Here is a 22686-nt window from a genome sequence, read left to right as displayed (position 1 = left end):
AACCTTTAACTACTGACTCTCCCTGACCTCCAACAATGACATATGGGTCTTATTAAACACATAAATCAGTGGATCATTTCCTGAGTTTCATTCTCCTAAAGAGGAATTAGTATTATTTCAAAAAGTCTACTGACAGCATCCCATTAATTTAAGATGAAAGGAGTATCAGAAAGGCCATTTAGATATCCACAAAGCATACATTGGTTCATTCACTGCTGTTTTAATTCACAGATAAAATAAAATAGTTGAGCCAGGTGTGGTGGCACATGCCTGCAATTCCAGTGGCTCAGAAGACTAAAGCAGGAGTATCACAAGTTCAAGGGCAAGCTCAGTGACTTAGGGAGACTCTGAGTAACTTAGTGAGGGCCTGACTCAAAAAATAAAAAAGGGTTGGGGATGTGGCTCAGTGGTTGAGCACTCCTGGGTTCAATCCTTGGTATCAAATTAATTAATTAATTAATTAATTAATAGTTCAGAACCAAAGCAAATACATGAACATTTCACAGCCTTCTTCAATGGGGGGTGGGGGGAGAAAGTGACAGTGGTGTCTGTAATGTTGCAAGCTTAGGATTCAGAAATTCTTTTATTCTTTCAAATTACATCTTTTCGTCACTATTAAAAAAACTAGAGATGTATTATTATGATTTAACTTTAGTAAAATTTGAGGAATAACTTTTACCTAAATTCAAGCCCTGTAAAGATATTTGTGTGTACAGTTGAACACATGTTTTAAGTATGGAATAGAAAATCTGATTTATAATTTTCCTTTCATAAGTAGCAAATATAAAGTATCGCTTGTTCTTGGAAATATAGTATTTATATTATATATTATACACGTATATGAATACAGTATGAGCATGAATCATATGTCAATCAGAAAGTATACTGCAATGAATTTATTTTAAAAGCACACTTCTCCATTTAGGAACCCAGGTTTCACATGTAAATAAAGAATAATGAGAGAAACAATGAATCCTACTATTATATATAATTAAAATGCACCAATAAAAATTATAAAAAGATTCAAAAAAAATAATGGAAGAGACAGAAACATTTGCTTTAATACCTCTTCTACCCTATATTCCCAGGGAATAAGTATATTAAAATATTTTCAAGGCAAAAGAAAAAGAAAAAAAGAGAGAGAGAAAGAAACCTGGGAGTATAGCAATAAGTCCATTCACAAAAGAAGCAGCTTCAGCTCTTAGAGCACTGTCTTACTGACTTGTAAATGCATGGAAATATTCCTACTCAGACCAAATCTGTTACCAACTCATGAATCTATCATGAAGCCTTCTAGACTTAATGATTTTTTTTTAAGGAACACGAATTCCATAACCTGGATTCTTATTTTCGTTTTATAAAAGCGCTATATGTTAGTTCCTTTTTAAAATACAAAATACAACTGAGCAAAAATAAGAAGACACCATTGTTTCACTCAAAACAAATCAGTTATTGTATGTAATATCCAATATGTACACCTCTATGTACACATATATCTATGCTTTTAAAATAAGCTCATGCCTATACACTCTACATTACAGCCTGACTTTTTTTTCAGAATATTTGATCATCTTTTTTTACTATGACTCTATCTCAATAAATATTGTAAAAGCTGATTGATAACCTTTTTAAAAATCATTTTTAGACTCAGCAAGAAAATTACAAAGTTAATAATTTTCAATATAAAATTTCTTAGCTCAAGCATTCATCTGCTAAGATGAGGATAAATGAAAAAACATACATAAAACAAATGCCTCCCCACCCTCCAGGTACCTTCTTGTGCCCTACATTCTAGCTTGACGCAGCTTCCTAGAAGACAGTGATACGCTCTCATCTCTGCCTCCGTTATCCGCACCAAGGTGTAAGGTAAGCATATGGGGTCTGGCTTGTCACATCTTGAGCACCGGGCAGCCATGGGATGCCAGGAATCAATGCCCCCTTGCTCACTCTCCATTCTGCTCCAGGCACTGCTTTCACATAGTGTGTTTAATCCTCTCTCCTGGCTAATCTCTCTGAAATTCCCTCAAGGTCATTTCATTGCTGAAAGCTGATCCTTTAGATTGGTGAGTGTTCACAGGATTACAGTCTCAACAGATTACCGGACTTCCTCATATGGAGACAAAAAAGGAAGTTAGAGGATAAGGATATTGGGTTGGAAAGTAACATGCTAGAGCTGCTGACCATAGTTTTTTATTTTTCTATTTTTTCCACAGCATAACACATTAAGATATTTGAAATACAATAATAGGAATAAATTTTTTAAAGGTTGCTGTTTAGTCATTCATTTGCAATGCTGGGCATTGAACCCAGGGGCTTATACATGCTAGGCAAGCACTCTCCCACTGAACTACATCCATGATCCTTTTTAAATTAATTAATTTTGAGACATGTCTTGCTAAGTTGTGGAGACTGGCCTTAAACTTGTGATCCTCCTACTTCAGCCTCCCAAGTATCTGGGATCACAGGTGTGTACCACCAGTGTCCCCCTTAAAGGATGCTCTTAAAATATAAACATATATGTAATTTTTCTAGGTCACAATTTTGTTCTTATTTCCTTTCTACCTCTCCATGATGCTAAGAAAAGAAATCCAGGCAACAGAGTTTACCATCTCAGTAGGAAACTATGTTGGCACAGAAAATAAGGTTCAAATTCTGAAATGGGATTTAGAGTATCTCTCACACTACTCCTAAGTATCATGACAAATGTTCTTTGCCTCCCATGATGTGACCAACATTTCACCTGATATCATATGAGGAAAAGTGAGTTCACCTTTTACAACTGTACTGTGCAAAGCAGATGGTGTGTACTCAGAGACAGGCTGCTTTTTCTTAATTCATTTTATGTAGGTTCTTCATGTGATTATTATTGTGCTCCAAGATTTTTTTTTAAAGGAGCACAATGTGAAATAGCCATTAAGCAAGTAATAACTTTTGTATACAATTGCCTTGTGAACTAAAGTTCTCTAAAGAAGCCTCATCTATACTGAAGAGCCTGCAGAATGTCTGATGGTGGCTCAGCAGGACACCATGATTGTGAAGAGATGGCATGCTGCAGAATAAGAGTCAAAGTTACCTAGCACTATATTTAGTCCCTTTAATAGCCACTTACCATCAACCTCTGTATCTGCCCTAACATCCTGGTGACTACTAGCTAAGACTAAATTTGACATACCCTCCATCAACCCTAAACTACAAGTGAGATGATATCAGAATCCTACAGAAAAGATGTCCCTGCTCTGCTACAGCCCACCTATCTTATGACCCCACCAATGTGTTTGGTAAATAGATTCAGGACTTTCTTTTGTTCAGTGACTGAAAGTTCATGCAACTTTTCCATGGAGCATGTAATTTGGAGTAACCTGAATTCATGTTCCCCAGCTTTGATCACTCACATTTGGCTCAGAATAAACTATTATTTCCTTTGAAGCAAAATTATTTTATTTTGATAGTCTAGTTTTTATTGGTATCAATCAAGCTAAAATTTTACAGTAAAGTTTGCAAGTGGCCAAAGAGATACTGGAAGATTGGGGTTTAAAAAAAAAATGCTATTCCTTTTATTTTTACTGAGGGGGTTAAAAAAGACACATATTGAAATGTTTATACCTAAAGTATACATTTCAGACAGTTCTGACAAAAGGACATACCCATGTAGTCCATTTCCTGTTCAAGACATAGACCATTTCCATCGCCCCAGAAGTATCATGTCCTCCCAGACAACCCTGGTTCCTAATCCCTAAGCAACCACTTTGTGATTTGTTTGACTGTTTGCTTTGTAGCTTTTGGGACTGAACCCAGGGCTCCTTTCTCTCCAGATAATGCTTTTGAGCTTTATCCATGACAACATGGATGAAGTACATCTGTAATTCCTTTATTTTTATGGCTGAATTGTAGCTATTGTATGTACAGCTACAGTTTGTTCCTTCTCCTGCTGATGGACATTAGGGTGTTTTTCCAATTTAGAGTATGAACAAGTTACTATGAACATTATGTAATGAACACGCTATCTTGTGGTATGAATCTGATTTATGTGAATACATGGTTTCATATCTCTTGGATAAATACCTAGAAGTGGTACTCCTGAGTCAGATGGTAAGTATATAACCAACTTATAAGAAACTGCCAAATCTTTTCCCAAAGTGGTTGTGCCAGAAAGACTTTTTTAAAAAATACATGATGGCAGAATGCAATTCGTTTCATATTACACAAATAGAGCACGATTTTTCAAGTCACTGATTGTACACAAAGTATTTTCACACCATTTGTGTCTTCACACATGTACCTAGGGTAATGATGTCTAACTCATTCCACCATCATTCCTACCCCCTTGCCCCCTCCCTTCTCCTCCCTCCCCTTTGCCATATCTAAAGTTCCTACATTCCTCCCATGCTCCCCCACATTGCTATTATGAGTCAGCATCCTCATATCAAAGAAAAAAATTGGCCTTTGGTTTTTTGGGATTGGCTTGCTTCACTTAGCATTATATTCTCCAACTCCATCCTCTTTTTTGTAATCCTCAAAGCCTGTTCTTGGTTGGTGTTAACTGAACATAAGTACTTCAAGAAAATAATAAAAATTAAGAGGAATAAATTCAATATAACTTGAGACTTTAAGATTTAGAAAAGCTCCTTTTCTTTACTATTAGGTATTATGAATATGTTGACTTAGGCAAAATGCAAAGTCTGAAAGTATTCTATTATTGAGGGGTAAATAAATCAGTTTTCAAACTGCAGCTTGTCAGATGTGGCCAATTTTCCAGTTATACCCATTTACATTTGCAGCAGTAATATATAAAAGTACTTGATTTCACACAGCCAGGTGATTTTGTGGTTTGTTCCCACCAAAACTCATGTTGAAACTTAATTGTCAATGTACCAGTATTGACCTGTGGAGGGGACTTCAGGAGGTATTTGAGATTCATGGGGGCTCCATCCCTGAAAGGATTAATTAATTCCCACTACAGTAGATTAGTTTTCATGACAGTGGGTTATTAAAAAGCATCTGGCCCCCTTTATCCCAATCCTCTTTCACACATGTCTGTGTGTTCTTCCACTTCTCATCATGAGTTAAAGCAGCTTGCGGTCCTCATCAGAAGTCAAATAGATTTTATTGCCATGTTCTTGGACTTCCCAGAATCATCAACCTCTTTCCTTTATAAATTACCCTGTCTTAGGTATTGTTATAGCAGCTGAAAATGAACTAAGAAAGTCTTTCTTTCTTAATATATGTTAACTTCTTTACCCTTTGTTTTAGTCAGCTTTTTAACTGCTGTAACCAAAATACCTGATAAGAACAATTTTAAAGCAAGAAAAACTTATTTGGCGTACATAGTTTTGGAGGTTTCTATCCAGAGAGCCAGCTCCATTGCTCTAGGACTGAGGTGAAGCAGAACATCATGGTAAAAGAGTGTAGTGGAAGAAAACAGCTCAGGATACCACGTCCTGAAGCAGAAAGAGACTCTGCAGATGAAGATGAAATACAGACCCCGAAGGCATGTCCCCAGAAACACACCTCCTCCAGCCACACTAAACCTGCCTACTGTTATTACCCAGCTAATTCCTATCAGGAGATTAATGCACTGACTAGGTAAAAACTCTCATTACCCAATAATTTCACCTCTAAATTTTCTTGCATTGTCTCATGCATGAGCTTTTGGGGGACTCCTCATATCTAAACCATAACACCCTTACATGCAGATATGAATATTCTGGAAAGCTTGGTGGTATCATAGCACTCCTGAACATAAGAGCTAGCTTTACCAACTGTGTAAGCTAACAATGGTAGTGTCCATGTAACTGCACATACTCAGCAATGACCACACAAGGTCAGCTAACAGACCAGCAGGGAGAAATAGACTATAAAATTTTGGAAACTTTCCCTGTTTGATTATACTTGAATCTATTATATGAATAAATAAATTATAAATCCTATATTCCATGGATTGACCTTTATTATTTGACCCAGATAAAGTAGCCATTAAAAGACTAAATTTTCTTTATGTTTAACAGTGGATTCTGAAACAAATGGGGAACTAAGTAATTGCTAAGGAAAGAGTTGATTATTCAATAGTAATGGCCATGAGAAAGGACTATCTGCTCTCTTTCCCCCAAAAAACTAGACACACACACACACACACACACACACACACACACATCCCCTCATTTTTAGCATTTTTGAAATGTAGTTATTTTTTCTTGCCTAGTCTTTTGAGGGTTACGTCTTTGGATTTATATATTTGAGATTTGTTTTGCTTTGTTTTCATTTGTTTCTTTTTTCTCTTTCTTTTCTTCTCCTGTTAACAGACAAAATTATTTTGTTCTCTCTTTCTCCCTTTATTTTTCTCCTATTTTATTCTTCTCCTTCCTTACAATCATCACCTGCTACATTTCTTCTACATTTTCCTCTATTCATTTTTTGAAAATTTAAACTTTCTTCTACCTTCCTAGCACATCTTCTTTTCTCTTAATTTATTGTATTTTTACCATGTTTTAGAACTAATTGGCTCCTGTAACTCCTGCCCCCACTATTCATGCTGTTGCAATTATTACTGCTCTGGATGACAAGTTGGCACCTGTTGCTTACTTTAATGCCAGATCTAGTTTATGGTTAGTTATTGCTTTTGCTGTTGGCAATTGCTGACCCCACCATTTCTGTTTTTGTGACAATTAATATTGTAGATATCATAGTAGAACTAGGTATTTATTTTAATGATGTATATTGTTCACATTGGTTGTTACTATTATTTGTTTCCCTCTGGAAACCTACAGGGACACTGCAAGTTCAGAGTAGAGACTCTGCCACTGAACTAAACTCAGCCAAAAAAAGCATAACTTGCTCCACACACCAATTAATGACAAACTTCAGTTATACTTTAAAACAAAGTAAAAAAGAAACAAAAATCCAAACTAATGACCAGGCCCCAAAGAGAAAAGGTCCCACTCACAGACATCCACTGCAAAAACAGAGAGTTAATACAAAGGCTATGGATACAACACCTACAAGGGGTCTCAAGCTAGATCACTCTAGGACACTTTGGCAAGTAAAGACTGTGCCCTAAAAAGGCCCACACATTAGAGTGGAAGAGAAATCCCTCCAACACCTGCATAAAACCCAACACAGGAATAAAAGTAATATGAAAAAAACAAGGTAACATGACACCTCCAAAAGTTCATAATTCACCAGCAACTGACCCCAAATATATTGAAGTGGATGAAATGTCTGACAAAAAATTCAAAAGAATGATCAATGATTTCCAAAAGACCACAGAAAAACAACTGAATGAATTAAGGAAGTCAGTATGGGATATGAATGAGAAATTCAATAAGGAGATTGAGATAATATTCAGTTAAAGTCTCTAGTAGAGCAAACCATGCTGAAGACAGAATCTCAGAGCTCGAAGATAAATTGGCAAGCCTTGAACATTCAGACAATATTAAAGAAAATAAAAGAAATAACCATGATCAGAATATAGAAGGACAACATTAAGAAACCAAATTTAAGAATCTTTGAAATTGAGGAGGGTTGAGAGATGCAGGTTAATGAAATGGACAACCTCTTCAAGGAAATATTAATAGAAAAATTTCCAAACCTTGAGAATGAGATAGACATACATACATATAGGATGCATTTAGAGCATTAAAGAAGATTTTTAAAAAAAGAACTTCTCCATGACACATTATAATTAAAATATCTAACATGCAGAACAAGGATAGAATTTTTAAAGCCTCAAGAGAAAAACGTCAGAACACATTTTGAGGCAAGCCAATCAGAATCACTTTGGATTTCTCAGCACAATCTCTAAAAGCCAGGAGGGGTTGGAATGATGTGTTCCAAGTTCTGGATAAAAAAACAAAGAACTATCAAACAAGATTGCTACATCCAGCAAAGACATCCTTCAAAAATCAAAGAAGAAATAAAAACCTTCCTAGATAAGCAGAAACTGAAAGAACTCATGACTTCTAAACTGGCATTATAGAAATTACTTAAAGAAATATTCCACACAGAAGAAATAAAAATAAACCCCAGGGCTCACAAACAAATCTCATTGGAAGAGAAGCTAAGCAAATGAGAAACAGGACCAAATTAGATATTATAAATAAGTCAAAATGGCAAAAATTAATAAACAACTCTCTACAATAACATTGAATGTAAATGGTCTCAAATTTCAAATTTAAAGACACAGGCTCATGGAATGAATTAAACACCAAGACCCAATTATATGTTGTTTGCAAGAGATGCACCCTACAAGCAAAGACAGTCACTGGCTGAAAGTGAAAGGATGGAAATTGATATACCTTGAAAAACAAGCAGGAGTAGCTACTCCCATATCTGACAAAGTTGACATCAAATTAAAATTAATCAGAAGAGACAAAAAGGTCACTTTACACTGCTAAAGGAAGCAATCCAAGAAGAAGATTATAACAATAAAAAATTATTTATGCCCCAAACATGGGTGCAACTAATTTCATAAAAGAGACACTGCTCAAATTGAAGCCTCAGATAGACCCCAGCAGAATAATACTGGGTGATTTCAACACACCACTCTTACCATTAGATAAGTCATCCAGACATAAACTCAGAAAAAAAACTCTTGAATTTGAAAATTATGGACTTAACAGACATCAATAGAATATTTCATCCAACAAAATTAATCTTAAAATATCAACTCTTCCCAAATTAAGTTAAAATCAATAAAATTCTATTTAAAATTACATTCTTTTGAATTTTTTATCTGGCATTTCATCCACTTCAGTATCTTTGGGGTCATTTGCTGGTGAATTATGAACTTTTGGAGGTGTCATGTTACCTTGTTTTTTTCATATTACTTTTATTCCTGTGTTGGGTTTTATGCAGGTGTTGGAGGGATTGCTCTTCCACTCTAATGTGTGGGCCTTTTTAGGGCACAGTATTCACTTGCCAAAGTGTCTTAGAGCGATCTAGCTTGAGACCCCTTGTAGGTGTTGTATCCACAGCCTTTGTGTTAAGTCTCTCTGCTTTGCAGTGGAAGTCCGTGAATGGGACCTTTTCTCTTTGGGGCCTGGTCATTAGTTTGGATTTTTGTTTCTTTTTTCCTTTATTTTAAATTATAACTGAAGTTTGTCATTAATCTGTTTGTAGAGATAAAGGGAATTTAAAAAATGATTATAAAGTTTGTTTAAAAGAATTTTAAAAGATTTTCAGTTAAGAATTTTTTTTAAAGTTCATGAAAAAAATGAAATTTCACCTAGCATATGTTTAACTTTGTTAGAAACTGCTGACTGTTTTCCAGAGTGATAGTACCATCTGACATTCCCACCAACAGTGTGTCAGACATCCAGTCCCTCCTTACCCTTGTCATGGCTTGGTATTATCACTTTTAGCCACTCTACTAGGTATGCAATTTCCCTGATGCCTACTGATATTGAGCATATCCTTGTATATTTATTTGCCATCTGTGTATCTTCTTTAGTAAAACATCTTCTCAATTTTTTTGCCCTTTTTTTTTTTTAATGTTTGGTTATTTGGCACAGTTATTGTTAAGTTTGAGAGTTCTTTAAATATTCTGGATGGAAGTCCTTTTGTTAGACAGATGATTCACAAGTAGTTATTCCAGTTGATACATTGTCTTTTCATTCTCCTAACAGATCTTGTATCAGAAAAATAAATTCTGATGAAGAATAATCCATCAAATTTTTCTTTGAGGTACTATACTTTCAGTGTTGTCCTAAGAAATCTTTGTCCAACCAAGATCACAAAGATTTTCTTTTATGTCTTCTTCCTGACTATAAACTAGGTTTTACATTTAGATCCATAATCACTTTGAGTTAATTTCTGTATATGAAGTGAGGCATACATAGAATGAGGCTCATTTTTTTTTTCTTGCACATAGACATCAAGTTGTTCCAGCACCATTTGTTGAAAATGGCTTTATACCCTTCCCTAGTGAATTACTTTTGTGCCTTAGTCAAGAATCAATAAGTCACATCTGTGTGGTATTATTTCTGGATTCTCTCCCTTGTTCCATTGACATGTATGTTCATCTTTTTACCAAAACCATACTGTCTTGATTACTCTCTGCCTTATAGTAAGTCTTGAAATTAGATGGTATAAGTCCTCTAAATTAGTATTTAAAAAAAAAAAAAACCTTTGGCAATTATAATTCCTTTTGCCTATTATAGTAGCTTTTAGCTGGTTCCATGTTTCTACAAAAATGTTTAATAGACTTTTTGATAAGAATTGTATTTACTTTATAGATCAATTTAGGAAGAATTAACATATTTATATTGACTCTTACAAACACAGACTATGTATTAATTTTGTGAACACAGTTTTTAAAGCCCTTATGAAATACCACATAATGTTCATTCCCCTCCCTATTTCTTCTGCTTCTCTAAGATTATACAAAAATCCTCAGAAAATAACCAGGAAACATGATCTTTCTCTTTAAAATCTGGGTTAGTTGTCTCAAGACACTGAAGGAGAAAATGCTTGCCCTGTACGTGAAGGGCAAATCAGGGTGTAATGGAATTTTCCTTCTTACTTCTGCACCATATGTCAAGGTCTAAAACTCCATTTCATAGCCTCTGGGCTTTTCTCTCCCTTTCAAGCAAAGTTTCTTTTGCTTGCGAGAGGGATAAATAACACATTGGATATAAAACTGAATAAAAAGCAGAAGCCTGAAAATGCAAAAGCTCCTGAGGCCCATCTTTCCAGTAACAACCAACCCTTCTTCACCAGTGGAGAAGGAAAAAGAGGAAAATGAGATAGGAGAAGGAAGTCACAGAAAAGGGGAGGTCAGATCCTTGAAACCCTCAGCAGCTAAGGTAGCCAGAGGACACTTTTAGGACAGGAATCCCTCCAGTTGCATTTCAAAGTGTCTGTGCTGCTAGATCATAAGATTTCCTCTTCCATCTTTAGAAAATTCCCCTGCATCTTCCTATCTTCTGGGTTTAGGTTTTTGAGTTACTGAAGAAGAGTTGGGTTTTGCTACTAAATCAATCAGGTGCCAAAGAAAGACAGCAGCTGTGAAAGCCCAGAAGCAGAGAGGCCAGCGGAGCACAGAAGATAAGTCCAATGCTGGGGGTGAGCCTGGTGCAGGCTTGGGATGAGGAACTGGGGAATGAATGGTGGCTGACTTGGTCTAACTTATGTTTGCTGGATGCTTGTCTCCCCCATTAGATTGCAGGCTCCAGAAGGACATTCATTCATTCGTTTCTCCAAGCCTGCAGCACATCTGAGGAGCCATGCAGGGCACTGGGGTTGCAGCAGTGAAGGCAGAGGCCTGGCCCTAAACTTCATGGAGGACTGTGGCCACAGGCAGGGGTCATGCCCACTCCTTCATGCCCTATCCACAACACTTGCCAGAGCCAAGCTCCCAGAGGCCCTTATGAATGGGGTTAGTCATAAATTAGGGGTTAAATAAGATAAAACATGCACAAGTATCTCTTTTCACTCAGTGAATTAATTATAGTTTCCTGGGGAACAGAAAACAAAGCCTAAAATGAATTTAAATTGATCTGATAGGAGGTGAAAAAAAACAGACACTCAAACCCAAACTTGGGCTGGAAAAGGGTCTGGGATCAGATAACTGAACAAAGAAATCCACAATTAACTAGATTCTCTAACCCACGTGTTCAGATATTGGGACCTGTAGTTGTCCACATGTATATGCCTTGCACTTGAATCTCCCTCACAGTAAAAGTCCTTTAAATACAGAGTCTTCTTCACTAAATAAAAGTGCATCATAGAGCTGTCACCTTGCCACTGTAACAAGAGGTTACAACCTTATGACTTTTTTTTTTTTTTTAAACTCTGGTACTTAGTCTAGAAAATGAAAGTAAGTAACACTCCTAAAAATTTCTTCCTTAATAAAGACTTTCTTCTACCTGAGCATTCATATTTATTACCTCTGCATGTTTAAAGGCTACAAAACAAACTCTTTAGTTTAACTGATAGTATTTTGTTGGAAGAAAGTAACCATTAATAAATCAACATTTCAAGTGGCTTATAAAATACACTAAAGGACTAACGTGCTGTCAGCTCCGTTAGGCTTTTGAAGGAAAAAAAAAAAACACTTTTAAATTCACTACTAACACTTCTTCCATTTACTGGTTCATATGTGGTTCTGTAATGGGAAATTAAGCCAAATGTGATGATGTACAGGCCTGAAAGCCAGCCAGACCTCCTTCAATTTTTCCCCCTCCACACTGCATTACATTGGGAGAATTTCCTAACCTGTTTAAGCTTCCAATTCCTCCTCCATAAACATGGGCTGCACTTCTAATTAAGTTTAATTAAGTAAAAAATGTATATAAATCATAATATGTGATACTGAACAGGCAGGAAATGAACAATAGCTATCACATCATTTTAAATGTATTTTTTCATGTCCCTCCAGCCTCTCCTTCCTCTTTACTCCAGAAAATGATCTGGCTAGAAGGCAGATCTCTGTTCTCTCACTTTTCTTTCTTCTTTCCTTCTCACTTTCCTTCTGTTAAGATAAAGCTCAGGGTTTCTCAGTTGTGCAGGAAAGGGTCATTGACCTTGGAGGCCTGAGCAGAGAATAAACCAACCAGGACAACCAGTACAGGAAGACCAATGCAAATTACCAAAGTGGCTGTTCCCCTCCCTTCCTTTATTAGAGAGCCTCCCGGCTCCACCTGCCTGAACTCTCACCTTCCTTTAAGATCCAGCTTAAGTCACACAACTCGAAAAGAGTTTTCTTTAGCCACAGAAGCTCACAGCTTCTGCATCCAAACTCTAACGGAATTGCCTGTATTGGTGATTGACAGGGGATCAACTTAACTTTTGGGTCTGTCCCTTAATAGCATAGATTGAGTCTCAAACTCTCCTCCTATCTGATAGTTCACAGGCCTCCTTGCCAACCCCCACAGATCCTTTGTTTCTGGGGAAGAGAGAGAATCAGAGGACACAGGAAAAGACCCACAACAGGTAGAAGAAAGAGTAAAACAAAACAAAATGGACAAATCCTATTTCTGGCGGAGGTGTGGAAGACTCTCCCAAGAAAATCTGCCAAAGTTTCTGATTCGAATTACTTTAAAGCAGTTGCACACACAGTCCAGATCCAGAGCTTCGTATGACTCAAGCTATCTATACAGTAACAATAAAATATAGGACAGCAGCCCTCTCCCACGATGGCTTTACTACATCCATGAAAACAAGAGGTATGTATTTTTTAAAATATTTTACTAGTTGTTGATGGATCTTTATTTATTTATATGTGGTGTTAAGAATCAAACCCAGTGCCTCACACATGCTAGGCAAGCACTCTACCATTAAGCCACAACCCCAGCTCCAAGAGGTATGTTCTTAAAGGCCTTGAACTACCCTCTCTGCACTGCCCCTGGACAGTCCCAGTTTCTAAAGGAAGAAGCAGGGAGAATGGTAAGAATTTCCAGGACAGATTATTCCACACTCACTCTAGGCAGCTTCTCACAATTACTGCTGCAGCCAGGGTCAATCAAGGCCAGGGACCTGGGGTCTTTTCATATACTCTACCAGCCTTACCTCACTTACTCTACCCACATTGACCCTGCTCAATCTTCCTACAGGCAGTCAAGCCATTCTGTTCCAATTTGTGTTCCTGCAAAGACAAGCACATCTGTTCAGATAGCAATTTTTAGTAAGAACCAGGGGGAACCAGAGAGAGTAGGCCTCTTAACCAGATTGGCAGAATAATACAACACTCCTTTCACGCTTCCCCTGCTAGTCCACAAAGCAAACAACTGAAGCCATTCCAGATTCCCAAATTCTTTTTGCAACAGTCTCAAAGTTTATTCTGAACCACTTGTAACTACATAGCATAATTCCAACTTGAGAAATAAACAAAGGGACTGGCTTAATCACCACCCTGCTTTACAGACGAGGAAATTCAGGAGACGTTCTGAGACTTCCTTTGCATTCAGTTAAACACCTGATTCCTGATCTTTAACTTTTATATAGCTGATTTAACCTACAAGGTCACAAAGCAATATTAGTTGTGACACTTAAGTAAGACATTGTCATGTTGTAAGAAAAGACTGTAGTATGAGTTCAGTCAAGAACCAAACAGGTTTCAATATTTGGAACACAGAAATATTTGAAGCCAGACTGTAATCAAACACTGAAAAACACACATGAGATAGACATCAACTATTGCAGCTACTCAGAAAAGGAGGGAAAACTGGCGTGGGGGTGGCAAAGGGCCATTCTACTAAGGGTTCCTGGTGTCGGTGGTGGTGGTGGGGAGGAGTGGTGAGGGGGGAGCTTGGGATACACCCTAGAGGTTCAGAAAGCAGGCAAATGGAGTACTGCTAGTGAGAAGAATCACAAATGGAATTGAAACCCAGAGAGGCTAGTAAGTAGATTGGGTAGATTCCAAAGGGGCCCTCTCCAACCCATTTCAAATCAAACAGAAAAAGAGCTTTTTCAGTTATAGAGCCAGTATGAGCTAGATCTAGAGACTAAATATGAGTTTGTGTCCCTGTCCTTAGGGAGGAGACAATTGTGTGGGAAAGTAGAAATCTTTCCTCAATACCGAATTAACATAAATACTCTGTAAAAATTAATTATTGACAGGTAATTAAAATTATTCATTTTGATACAATGGAGAACACATCAACTGTGAAACAAGACTTGAGTTCAAATCCTAACTCCCCCTGTTGGAAGCACTGTGGCTTTAAGCAAGTTCCTTAACTTGGTTTTTTTTATTCTTAGTTTTGTCATCTATCAATATACGAGTAATAGTACCTACTCTCTGAAGTAAAAAAGATAAAAAGGCACATGTGAAAGGGCCTGATGCTCAATCAATGTTCATTTTCTTTTTTAAATAGACTTTCATCTCCCCAAAAACCTTTCAGTAGAAAACCAACACAGAACAGAGAAGCTGGTTTCGTTGCATCTCCCTCCCTCTTATGTCTGGTTGTAGTTTACATCTAAGCACTTGCCGGCGTATTAGGTCATATGTATATCTGTCATCCCAGAAAAGACTATTCTAGAACCAAAGGAGCAAGTGATCAGGGATTGTTCTCATTGGTATTTTTAAATGGCTAAAATTTAAATATTTAAGCTCCTACTAGGAGTGTCTAGCTTCTTGCTTGGAATCTGTCCCCTTAGACAAGCTGTTAACCCCATAGGCTTTCCTAAAGGCAGACAGTAAGTGGAATTCTGGTTTGTGTAAGCCAGCGTGCTACACTGGACCTTTAGGAATGTTTAGTTAAAAGCAAAAAAATCAAAGCCTGGGCTAAAGGGCTCCTTCACAACCTGAAGACATCCCTGAAATGTGAAACCTTCAGTGGGAGGTCCTCCAGGAGAACAGGAGAGTAAACACCATGGTTAGCCCCAAACACTCCCCTCCTCCATGTTTTGTAAGCTGTCACCAACAATGGGAAAGCCACATCACAGTCGGCCATGCTCAGCAGCTGGGTTCCAGTTCTCAAATGTCTGTCTTCATCACTGTAGTGGACAAAGAAGAGGTGTGGCTCCAGTGGTGAGAATTCAAACACTTCTCCAAAGAGCTACCACATTTGTGCCAGGATTGGCCTGCAACCCTGTCAATGCATTAACATTAACTATGGACGTTTCATAAAAATTGTTCATCAGGTTGTGGAAACTCCCCTCTATTTCTAGTTTGTTGAGCAATTTTGCTTTTGTTGTTGTTGCTTTTAATTTAAAAAGTTGGTGGATTTTGTCAAATGCTTTTTCTGCCTCTACTGAGAGGATTATGTGGGTTTTATCCTTCATTCTATTGATATACATCCTTTGATTTTGAGATGTTAAATCAACCTTGCATTCCTAGGGTAAGCCCCACTTGATCATGGTACATAATCATTTTATATGTTGCTTGGTGATAGCATTATGCTGAGGCTTGTGTGTGTGTGTGTGTGTGTGTGTGTGTGTGTGTGTGTGTGTTTTGTACCAGGGATTGAACCCAGGGGTGATTTACTACTGAGCCACATCCCCAGCCCATTTCTGTATTTTTATTTAGAAACAGGGTCTCACTGAGTTGCTTGGGGCCTCACTGAGTTGTGAGGCTGGTTTGAACTTGTGATCCTCCTGCCTCAGCCTCCTGAGCCACTGGGATTATAGGTGTGCACCACTGCACCTGGCCTTGTGTTTATATTTCTAAGAGATACTGATCTGCAGTTTTCTTGTGTGTCTTTGTCTGGGTTTGGTATTAGGGTAATACATAAAATGAGTTGGTACCTAATTCCAACCTCTTCATGAAGGAGTTGTCAAAGAACTGCCATTAATTCTTCTTTAAGTATATGATAAAATTCACTAACAAAGACATCTGGTTCTGATCTTTCATTGTGGGAAGGGTTTTTTTAAAATTACTAATTCAGTATCTTTACTTGTTATAGGTCTATTCAGATTTTTTTCTTTTTGTGTCAGTAACTCAGTCCATTTTCTGCTGCTATAACAGAATACCACAGACTGGGACATTTATAAAGAAAAGAAGTTTATTTCTTAGCATTCTAGAGGTTTAAGTCCAAGGTTGAGAGGCCCCATCTGGTGAGGACTTTCGTGTTCCATCATCCCAAGGCTGAATGGCAAAAATCAAACCCACAGTCCCAAGTACTTTTGTAATCAGTATTAATCCCTTCATGAGGGTGAAGGTCATGATCTAAATTCCTCCCATTAGACCTCAACTCCCAACTCTGTTGCACCTGCTTTTTTTTTGGGGGGGGGACATTCAAATCATAGCACCCTCTGAGTTGCAATTCTTTCATTTCTAAGATGGTGATAAAAATGTATATACCACCCATTTCACAGGTTTATGGGATTATACATGAGAAGACAGAATGTTGCAAAGCACACATTTGCCAGGGGCCATTGGGAGTTCTTTGGGAGCAGAAACTACAGCAAATTCGTATCTATATCTGGCATTGAGCTGGCTAGGGAAGAAAGGAGGCAGCAAAAAGGGCAAGAATACCATAGCCTGAACACCACACACAACCTGGTGTTAGTCAAGGAATACTGCCTACCAGATCTTCAAGAATATCCTACATCTGGAGAAATGGGGGCAGTCTTAATAAGATTTAGTAATCATCCAGATCATTCTCTGCATTTAACTTCAGATTTCACTTAGAGAGAGGCCTAAGATCTGCCCAGGACACTGCCATTTCCCTATACCACAACCTCAAACATTTACCAATATAGTCATGTAACACATAAATTTTGGTCACCAACAGACTGTACACTCCATTTGTCCCATAAAATTATATGGCCTAGTGACCTCATTGCCATCTTTGTGTTTGTACATATATGCTACATGGTTCCCACAAAAACAAAATTACCTAACATTTCTCAGAACATATTCCCATCATTATGTGACAGGTAACTGTGTTTAATAGAGCATTCAATATATTTTACAGCATATTTGAAATACCAAATTCTATTTTATTAGATTTTTTTCTTCTTTCATCCTGCTTTCAGCAATATTTCACATTCAGTGGTCCCTGGGAGAATTATTCTAAACTTCTATCTTAAGAATTCATTGGTCAGCCATGCACAGTGGCACACACTGTAATCCCAGCTGCGGGGGGAGGCTGAGGCAAGAGGATCTCAAGTTCAAAGCCAGCTTCAGCAACTCAGCAAGATCCTCTCTCTAGATAAAATACAAAATAAGGGCTGGGGATGTGGCTCAGTATTAAAGTGCCCCTGGGTTCAATTCCCAGTACTAAAAAAAAAAAAAAATTCAGTGGTCACATTTGGCACCAGAAATATTTTTTAAAGCTCAATTCTTAAAATTAAGCCTTTCAGTATAAAACATATCTACAAAGTACATCTCCACAATTCTATCATTTGAGATATGCATCATTATTGCATTGGACTAGGTTATCAAAGAATAAGAATGGCTCACTAATAGAAGAAATATTTAACATACTGGAACCAAAGAAGCATTTTAACAAATGTATAGAAGGTTGAGGCAAACCCTTTCTAGCTTTATCAATAAAAACTGACTTGCATTCACAAACGAGTGTGAAAGCAGTCAGCAACAGAGAACATTACCCAGATAATTGAAGTTACCCACATCCAAAAGTTCTGAACCTGTATATGTGTCTTTATTGGGGGAGGCTCAGGGCAGTGACGAAGGAAGAAAATGCTGAGAAAGAATTAACTGACAACTGTCACAATGTCTTCTTTCGATTACAACATAGGGCCTGTCCTTTCAGCACAACCTGTATTTCGGGGACAAGGAATGAGTGTTTTGCTTCCCATTTTAGCTCATAGAAGGAGATCAGACTTGCTTGATCTCCTTTGGCTTGAAGAGGTTTCTTACGGGGTTCACTGGCAGGGTGCTTACATCTCTGGACAGTACAATAACAAGGAGGGTACAGTAACAAGCAGGGTGCAGTAACAAGCTGATGCAGGCTGCGATTAACCGGCAACCCCCTGCTCTTATTTATGAACAAGCCTTCAGTGACTTGGCATATATTCGTCTGGAACGCACCAGCACACGTTCTTCGTGTATCCCCCCACCCCAATAATCTCCCCTTTTTAGATACAAATAAACCACCCAACCACTCCCCAACCCTGACCCTGCCGGATCAAATGTGGGTAACCGATCGCAATAGTCCAGTAGCTCTCGGTTTAGGGCTCAACAGACTTGGCAACCACCTGCCTCGCAGCCTCCGCCTCCCTGCCAGATGTGAGGGCCCCAGAGCTGCCAGCGACGCGCTCCCAGGCTGCCTATCACTGGCCGTCCCACCAGATCCCGGGGCCTGAAGCCCAGATGCAGGTACGCACCAGCACCAGCCCAGGGAGGGCGCTGCCGCTGGGCTGCGGGTAAGCGCAAGGCCAGACAGCCCAGAGAGTGTGCCCCCACCCTCCATTAGTAAAACGCAAGGTAAAATAGCTCCATTTACCGACATGAGTGATCACTGTGGCCAGTCGCCGGGTGAGCTCCTGGAGGGCCATTTCTTCTTTTAACAAAAATAGCATTTCACTGAAAACAAAACAAAACTACTCAATATTAAAAAAAAAAAAAAAAAAAAAAAAAAAAAAAAGCCAAACAAAACTGTTTCTACCGCTGCCGTGGATGAGTTTTTAAAGGCATCCTCGCGAGGATGTTCTACCCTCCCTTCTTCCTTGCTGTCTTCAGGCACAAAACGGGAGTCACTCGCAGCCAAGGCCAACTCTTAAGGGCCTCTCCGCTACAGCACTCCAGCCACGCCCTGCAGGGACTGATTTTAGGGATGAAGTCTGGCGGCTTTCCCAACGTAACGGCTGGCATTTATAGTGCAGGAAGGGGCCGTTCAGGAGGTGAAGGAAGCAAGTCGCCCAGGGCGCCCCGCGGGCTTCTCTGACCAAGAAGGAGAAAGGCTTTGTGATCCAGGACGGTGGAGACTCTGACCCCTCCACAGAGGATCGGGATGAAGATGCACGGCTAGCGCCAAGGGATGGCGCGGAGCCTCCGTGCTCGCAGGGCTGCGGAACGGAGGTGGCTGGCGGGCCCCAGTTTCTCCGCCCCGCCCTCCCCACGCCCAGACTCCAGCCCGGCGCCGTCCGCCTAGGCGCCCACCTCTCCCTGCCCGCGGGCGGCGCCTGGCACTCCGGGAAGCGCGCACGCGCCCCTGCTATGCCTGTTTTCAAGATCGCTGCGCCCCTTCCTCTACCAGGCGGGAGCTAGCGCTCCAGCCCCAGGAACCGTTGAACACTGGATCTAGTGACTGAGGCTCTCCCGCCTAAGCAGGGGTTCAGGTTGCCGGATGCGCTTCTTCCTGGTCTTGGCCCCTCCTTCATCCCCGCCCAGAATCTGTGAAGAAGTGCAGGAGAGAAAGGGGCCAATTAGTAGAGGTGCAGTTCTCCCGCCAGGACGGGATGGGGAAAGCTGAGAGGCCCTTCTGCCTGCTCTCACGTCCTTACTCCAGTCTGTGGCCCTTAGGGAAGGGTGGGACGGTGCAGTGTGTTTTCTGTTCAATGGTTGTCTTCACACCGTTGTCATCCTCCTCTGGGCACATCTGCACTGGAGCCCAGCAGGCGGGCTGTGCCCATGTTACAGGGCAGAGGCCTACCATGAAACTGAGGCAGCAAGGGGGTTCTCCTTCACCCCATTCTTGAAATCATGCCACAAAGACTTGAGACACGTTGCTCAGAATAACAGGCATGAGTTTATTAGAAAGGTAGAGAAAGGGAACACTCTGAATGGAGAGTGTGTCTTCTCCAAAGAGAAGGAAGGCAGGCCTCTCCTGCCCTCCAATTTTATTTGGAGGTTTCTAGAAAGTCACAATCAGGTCAACCTCTTGACTTTTGACTGATAGCAGGATGTTATGAGCCTTTCAAGTCCCAATTGTGCATGACATCTCAAGGTGGCTTTGGCCCACGAGAACTGTTTCAATTGGAAGCTGTTCTTACATATTTTATGGTTAGGGGGAATTATCCTTATCTTCCTAAGTTCTGGGATCTGGTATGTGTGTGAGTCACAAAAGTCTCCCCTTTTGAGGTAACTTGTGTTCTTTTTTAACAGCATTTTGGTCCTGCATTTCTCATGCAGATAACAGGAATGTAACATGTAACGTAGCCTATCAACTTAAGGCAGGCAGGGCTGCAGGTAAATTGCTTTAAAAAAAATTTTGTTTCACTTGTAGTTGGACACAATACCTTTATTTTATTCTTATATGGTGCTGAGGATCGAACTTAGTGCCCCACACGTGCTAGGTGAGCGCTTACCGCTGAGCCACAACCCCAGTCCCCAGGTACATTGCTTTTTTAAAAAGAAAGTATATGGAGGTCAGCACAGTGGACCCAGTATGTGGAATTATTCCCTTAACCTCATGTTTCCACTGCTCAGATCTTTCGGTTCCTTACCACCTGGACAAGGCTGGGCACTCATGTGTGCACTCAAGTACTCGCCATGTGGGCCTTTTCCTTTGTTCAACTGCTCCCTTGTATTGTCAGCTGTCAGATATCTGAGCCAGTGCTCCTTTCTGAAAAGGCTCTGGGTCAGCCTCCATGCTGGCCCTTCTTTGCATCTGCCCCAGAAGCATCTTCAGTAGATGCAATGCCTATTTTCTTCCAAGGATCAGTACTATATGATAGGCAGCAAGACTAACTTGGTTCAGCAGAACTCCAGGAAAAGTCTAAGCAAAGGCTAATCTGGTCAGGATTTCTCCCAATCCATTCTACAATGGAGGACCCTCCCACGTGTTCTGAGCCAATGCTGGGAATCTCAGCTGTTTTTTCTTCCACATGTAAAAAGCCAAGTCCCAAACACCCTAGGTTCAATTTGGAGGAGCAGTCACTCAAATTAGTGGAATGAGGACATTTCAAATTGCTTTCTGTAACACTTGTGATCTATGATTAAGAGATAATGTTAGTTCACCTGAGACATGAAGAGAGGTTCCTGCTTCCCCAGAAGTTTGGGTATTTTGTACTGTGCCCACACAAGCAGAACAACTATTTTCACAACAACTTCTTGCATGAGTTTCAGAAAAGGGTTAAAGAACCAAAGGAAGTGAGACTGCTTTGGAATGTGTCCATTGTGGTTCCTGGATACTCAAGGGTCACAAGTATTTTCAAATAACCAAATGAGGTGTTTCCTGTTGATAATATTGTACCATATGCCTAGCCAAAGCCAGTTGTGAGTTTTGGAATACGAAATCAGTGCACTGCCAAGAAGACAGGTAAGGTGGGTGCATGCTAGGCTGGGAAGGTTGAAAGCCACTTTGAAGTTCGGTCTGGTGACCTCAGCTTTCTGGATTAGGCCAGGTCTTCATGCATGAGAATCTTGTAAAGATGGGAGGGAAAGATTGGAAAAGAAAAAGGAGAGGGGAGAAGCTTGTGAATAGGAACAAGAAAAAAAAGAAACAGATTGAAAGGAAATAAATTACACTTAGAGTGCTGCTCTCCTTCTGTACTTTCACAATCTTCAAAGGTTTCCATGGAGATAAATTGGCTCAATTTATAGTAAGATGCAGCAGGCAGTGCCTATCCTCAGAAACTAATTCTACTCCCATTTCTTAACACTTGCTGTTCAGGGTTTGGACTGTTTTACCTGGTTGATGAGGAAGTGAGTCTATGATCTCCAAGTTTCTTTTCCAGAAAGCTCTGAAATTCTCTAAGAAGAAATGACCATGTAGTATGATAGCCTATTCCACCTTATTCTTCCGAGAAAATCATTTTTTCCATTACTTTTGTGAGTACAACATTCCTCCTCACCCTCTCTCTTTCATTGCTTCTTTTTCTGCTTTCTAATTATGATCTCTTTCCTGTATACATGACTGGGAAAATCAAAGAATAAGCTAGAATGGTCTGCTTCCCTCTCCAGTGAATCAGTTACAATCAGTTGCATCTATTAACATCTATTATGCTTGTGATAAGCAGTGTCAGGTACAACTTCCAACACCAAATAACAAGTGACTGCTCTGCTCATAGAAAGGTGAAATATAGGTCTTTCTGATGTTACTAGCTCATTTTGGTGTTACTTCATCCAAAGGTTGTTTTGCTTAGTTTGAGATAGAAATCACAAAATGGCAAGCAGTATCATCCAAATAAAGCTTTGTTGGGTGTTGTGTTCAAGCACAAGGTTGACAGTGTACAGGGTAGAGTTCCTGGATCAGCCTTCTGAGAATGCAAAGAGCAAAGTTTATGTAGACAAAAAGGGTGGGCTAGTGCAGGCACACAGTCAGAAGCTGCACATGATCTTAGGACTTCTGCACATGTCTTGTCAGTTCTTTGCTCCTAGCCATGAGGTTTGCACTTGATGCT

At 39.5% G+C, this 22686-nt stretch overlaps 1 protein-coding gene across 1 annotated transcript in view; it reads right to left on the bottom strand.

The window, feature by feature from the left end:
- Positions 1-18922, bottom strand: part of Mcf2l2 (MCF.2 cell line derived transforming sequence-like 2) — a 243675-nt gene extending 224753 nt beyond the window's left edge. The window contains exon 1 of the mRNA XM_076867044.2: positions 18846-18922. Coding sequence (XP_076723159.2) covers positions 18846-18921 — 76 coding nt within the window. The 5' untranslated portion in view covers position 18922. The remainder of the gene's footprint in view (positions 1-18845) is intronic.
- Between the last annotated feature and the right edge of the window lie 3764 nt (positions 18923-22686).

This window comes from Callospermophilus lateralis, chromosome 10, assembly GCF_048772815.1.
Source record: "Callospermophilus lateralis isolate mCalLat2 chromosome 10, mCalLat2.hap1, whole genome shotgun sequence".
Lineage (NCBI taxonomy): Eukaryota > Metazoa > Chordata > Mammalia > Rodentia > Sciuridae > Callospermophilus > Callospermophilus lateralis.
The sequence above is the reverse complement of the archived record's forward strand: the minus strand, read 5'-3'. Positions and strand labels throughout refer to the sequence as shown.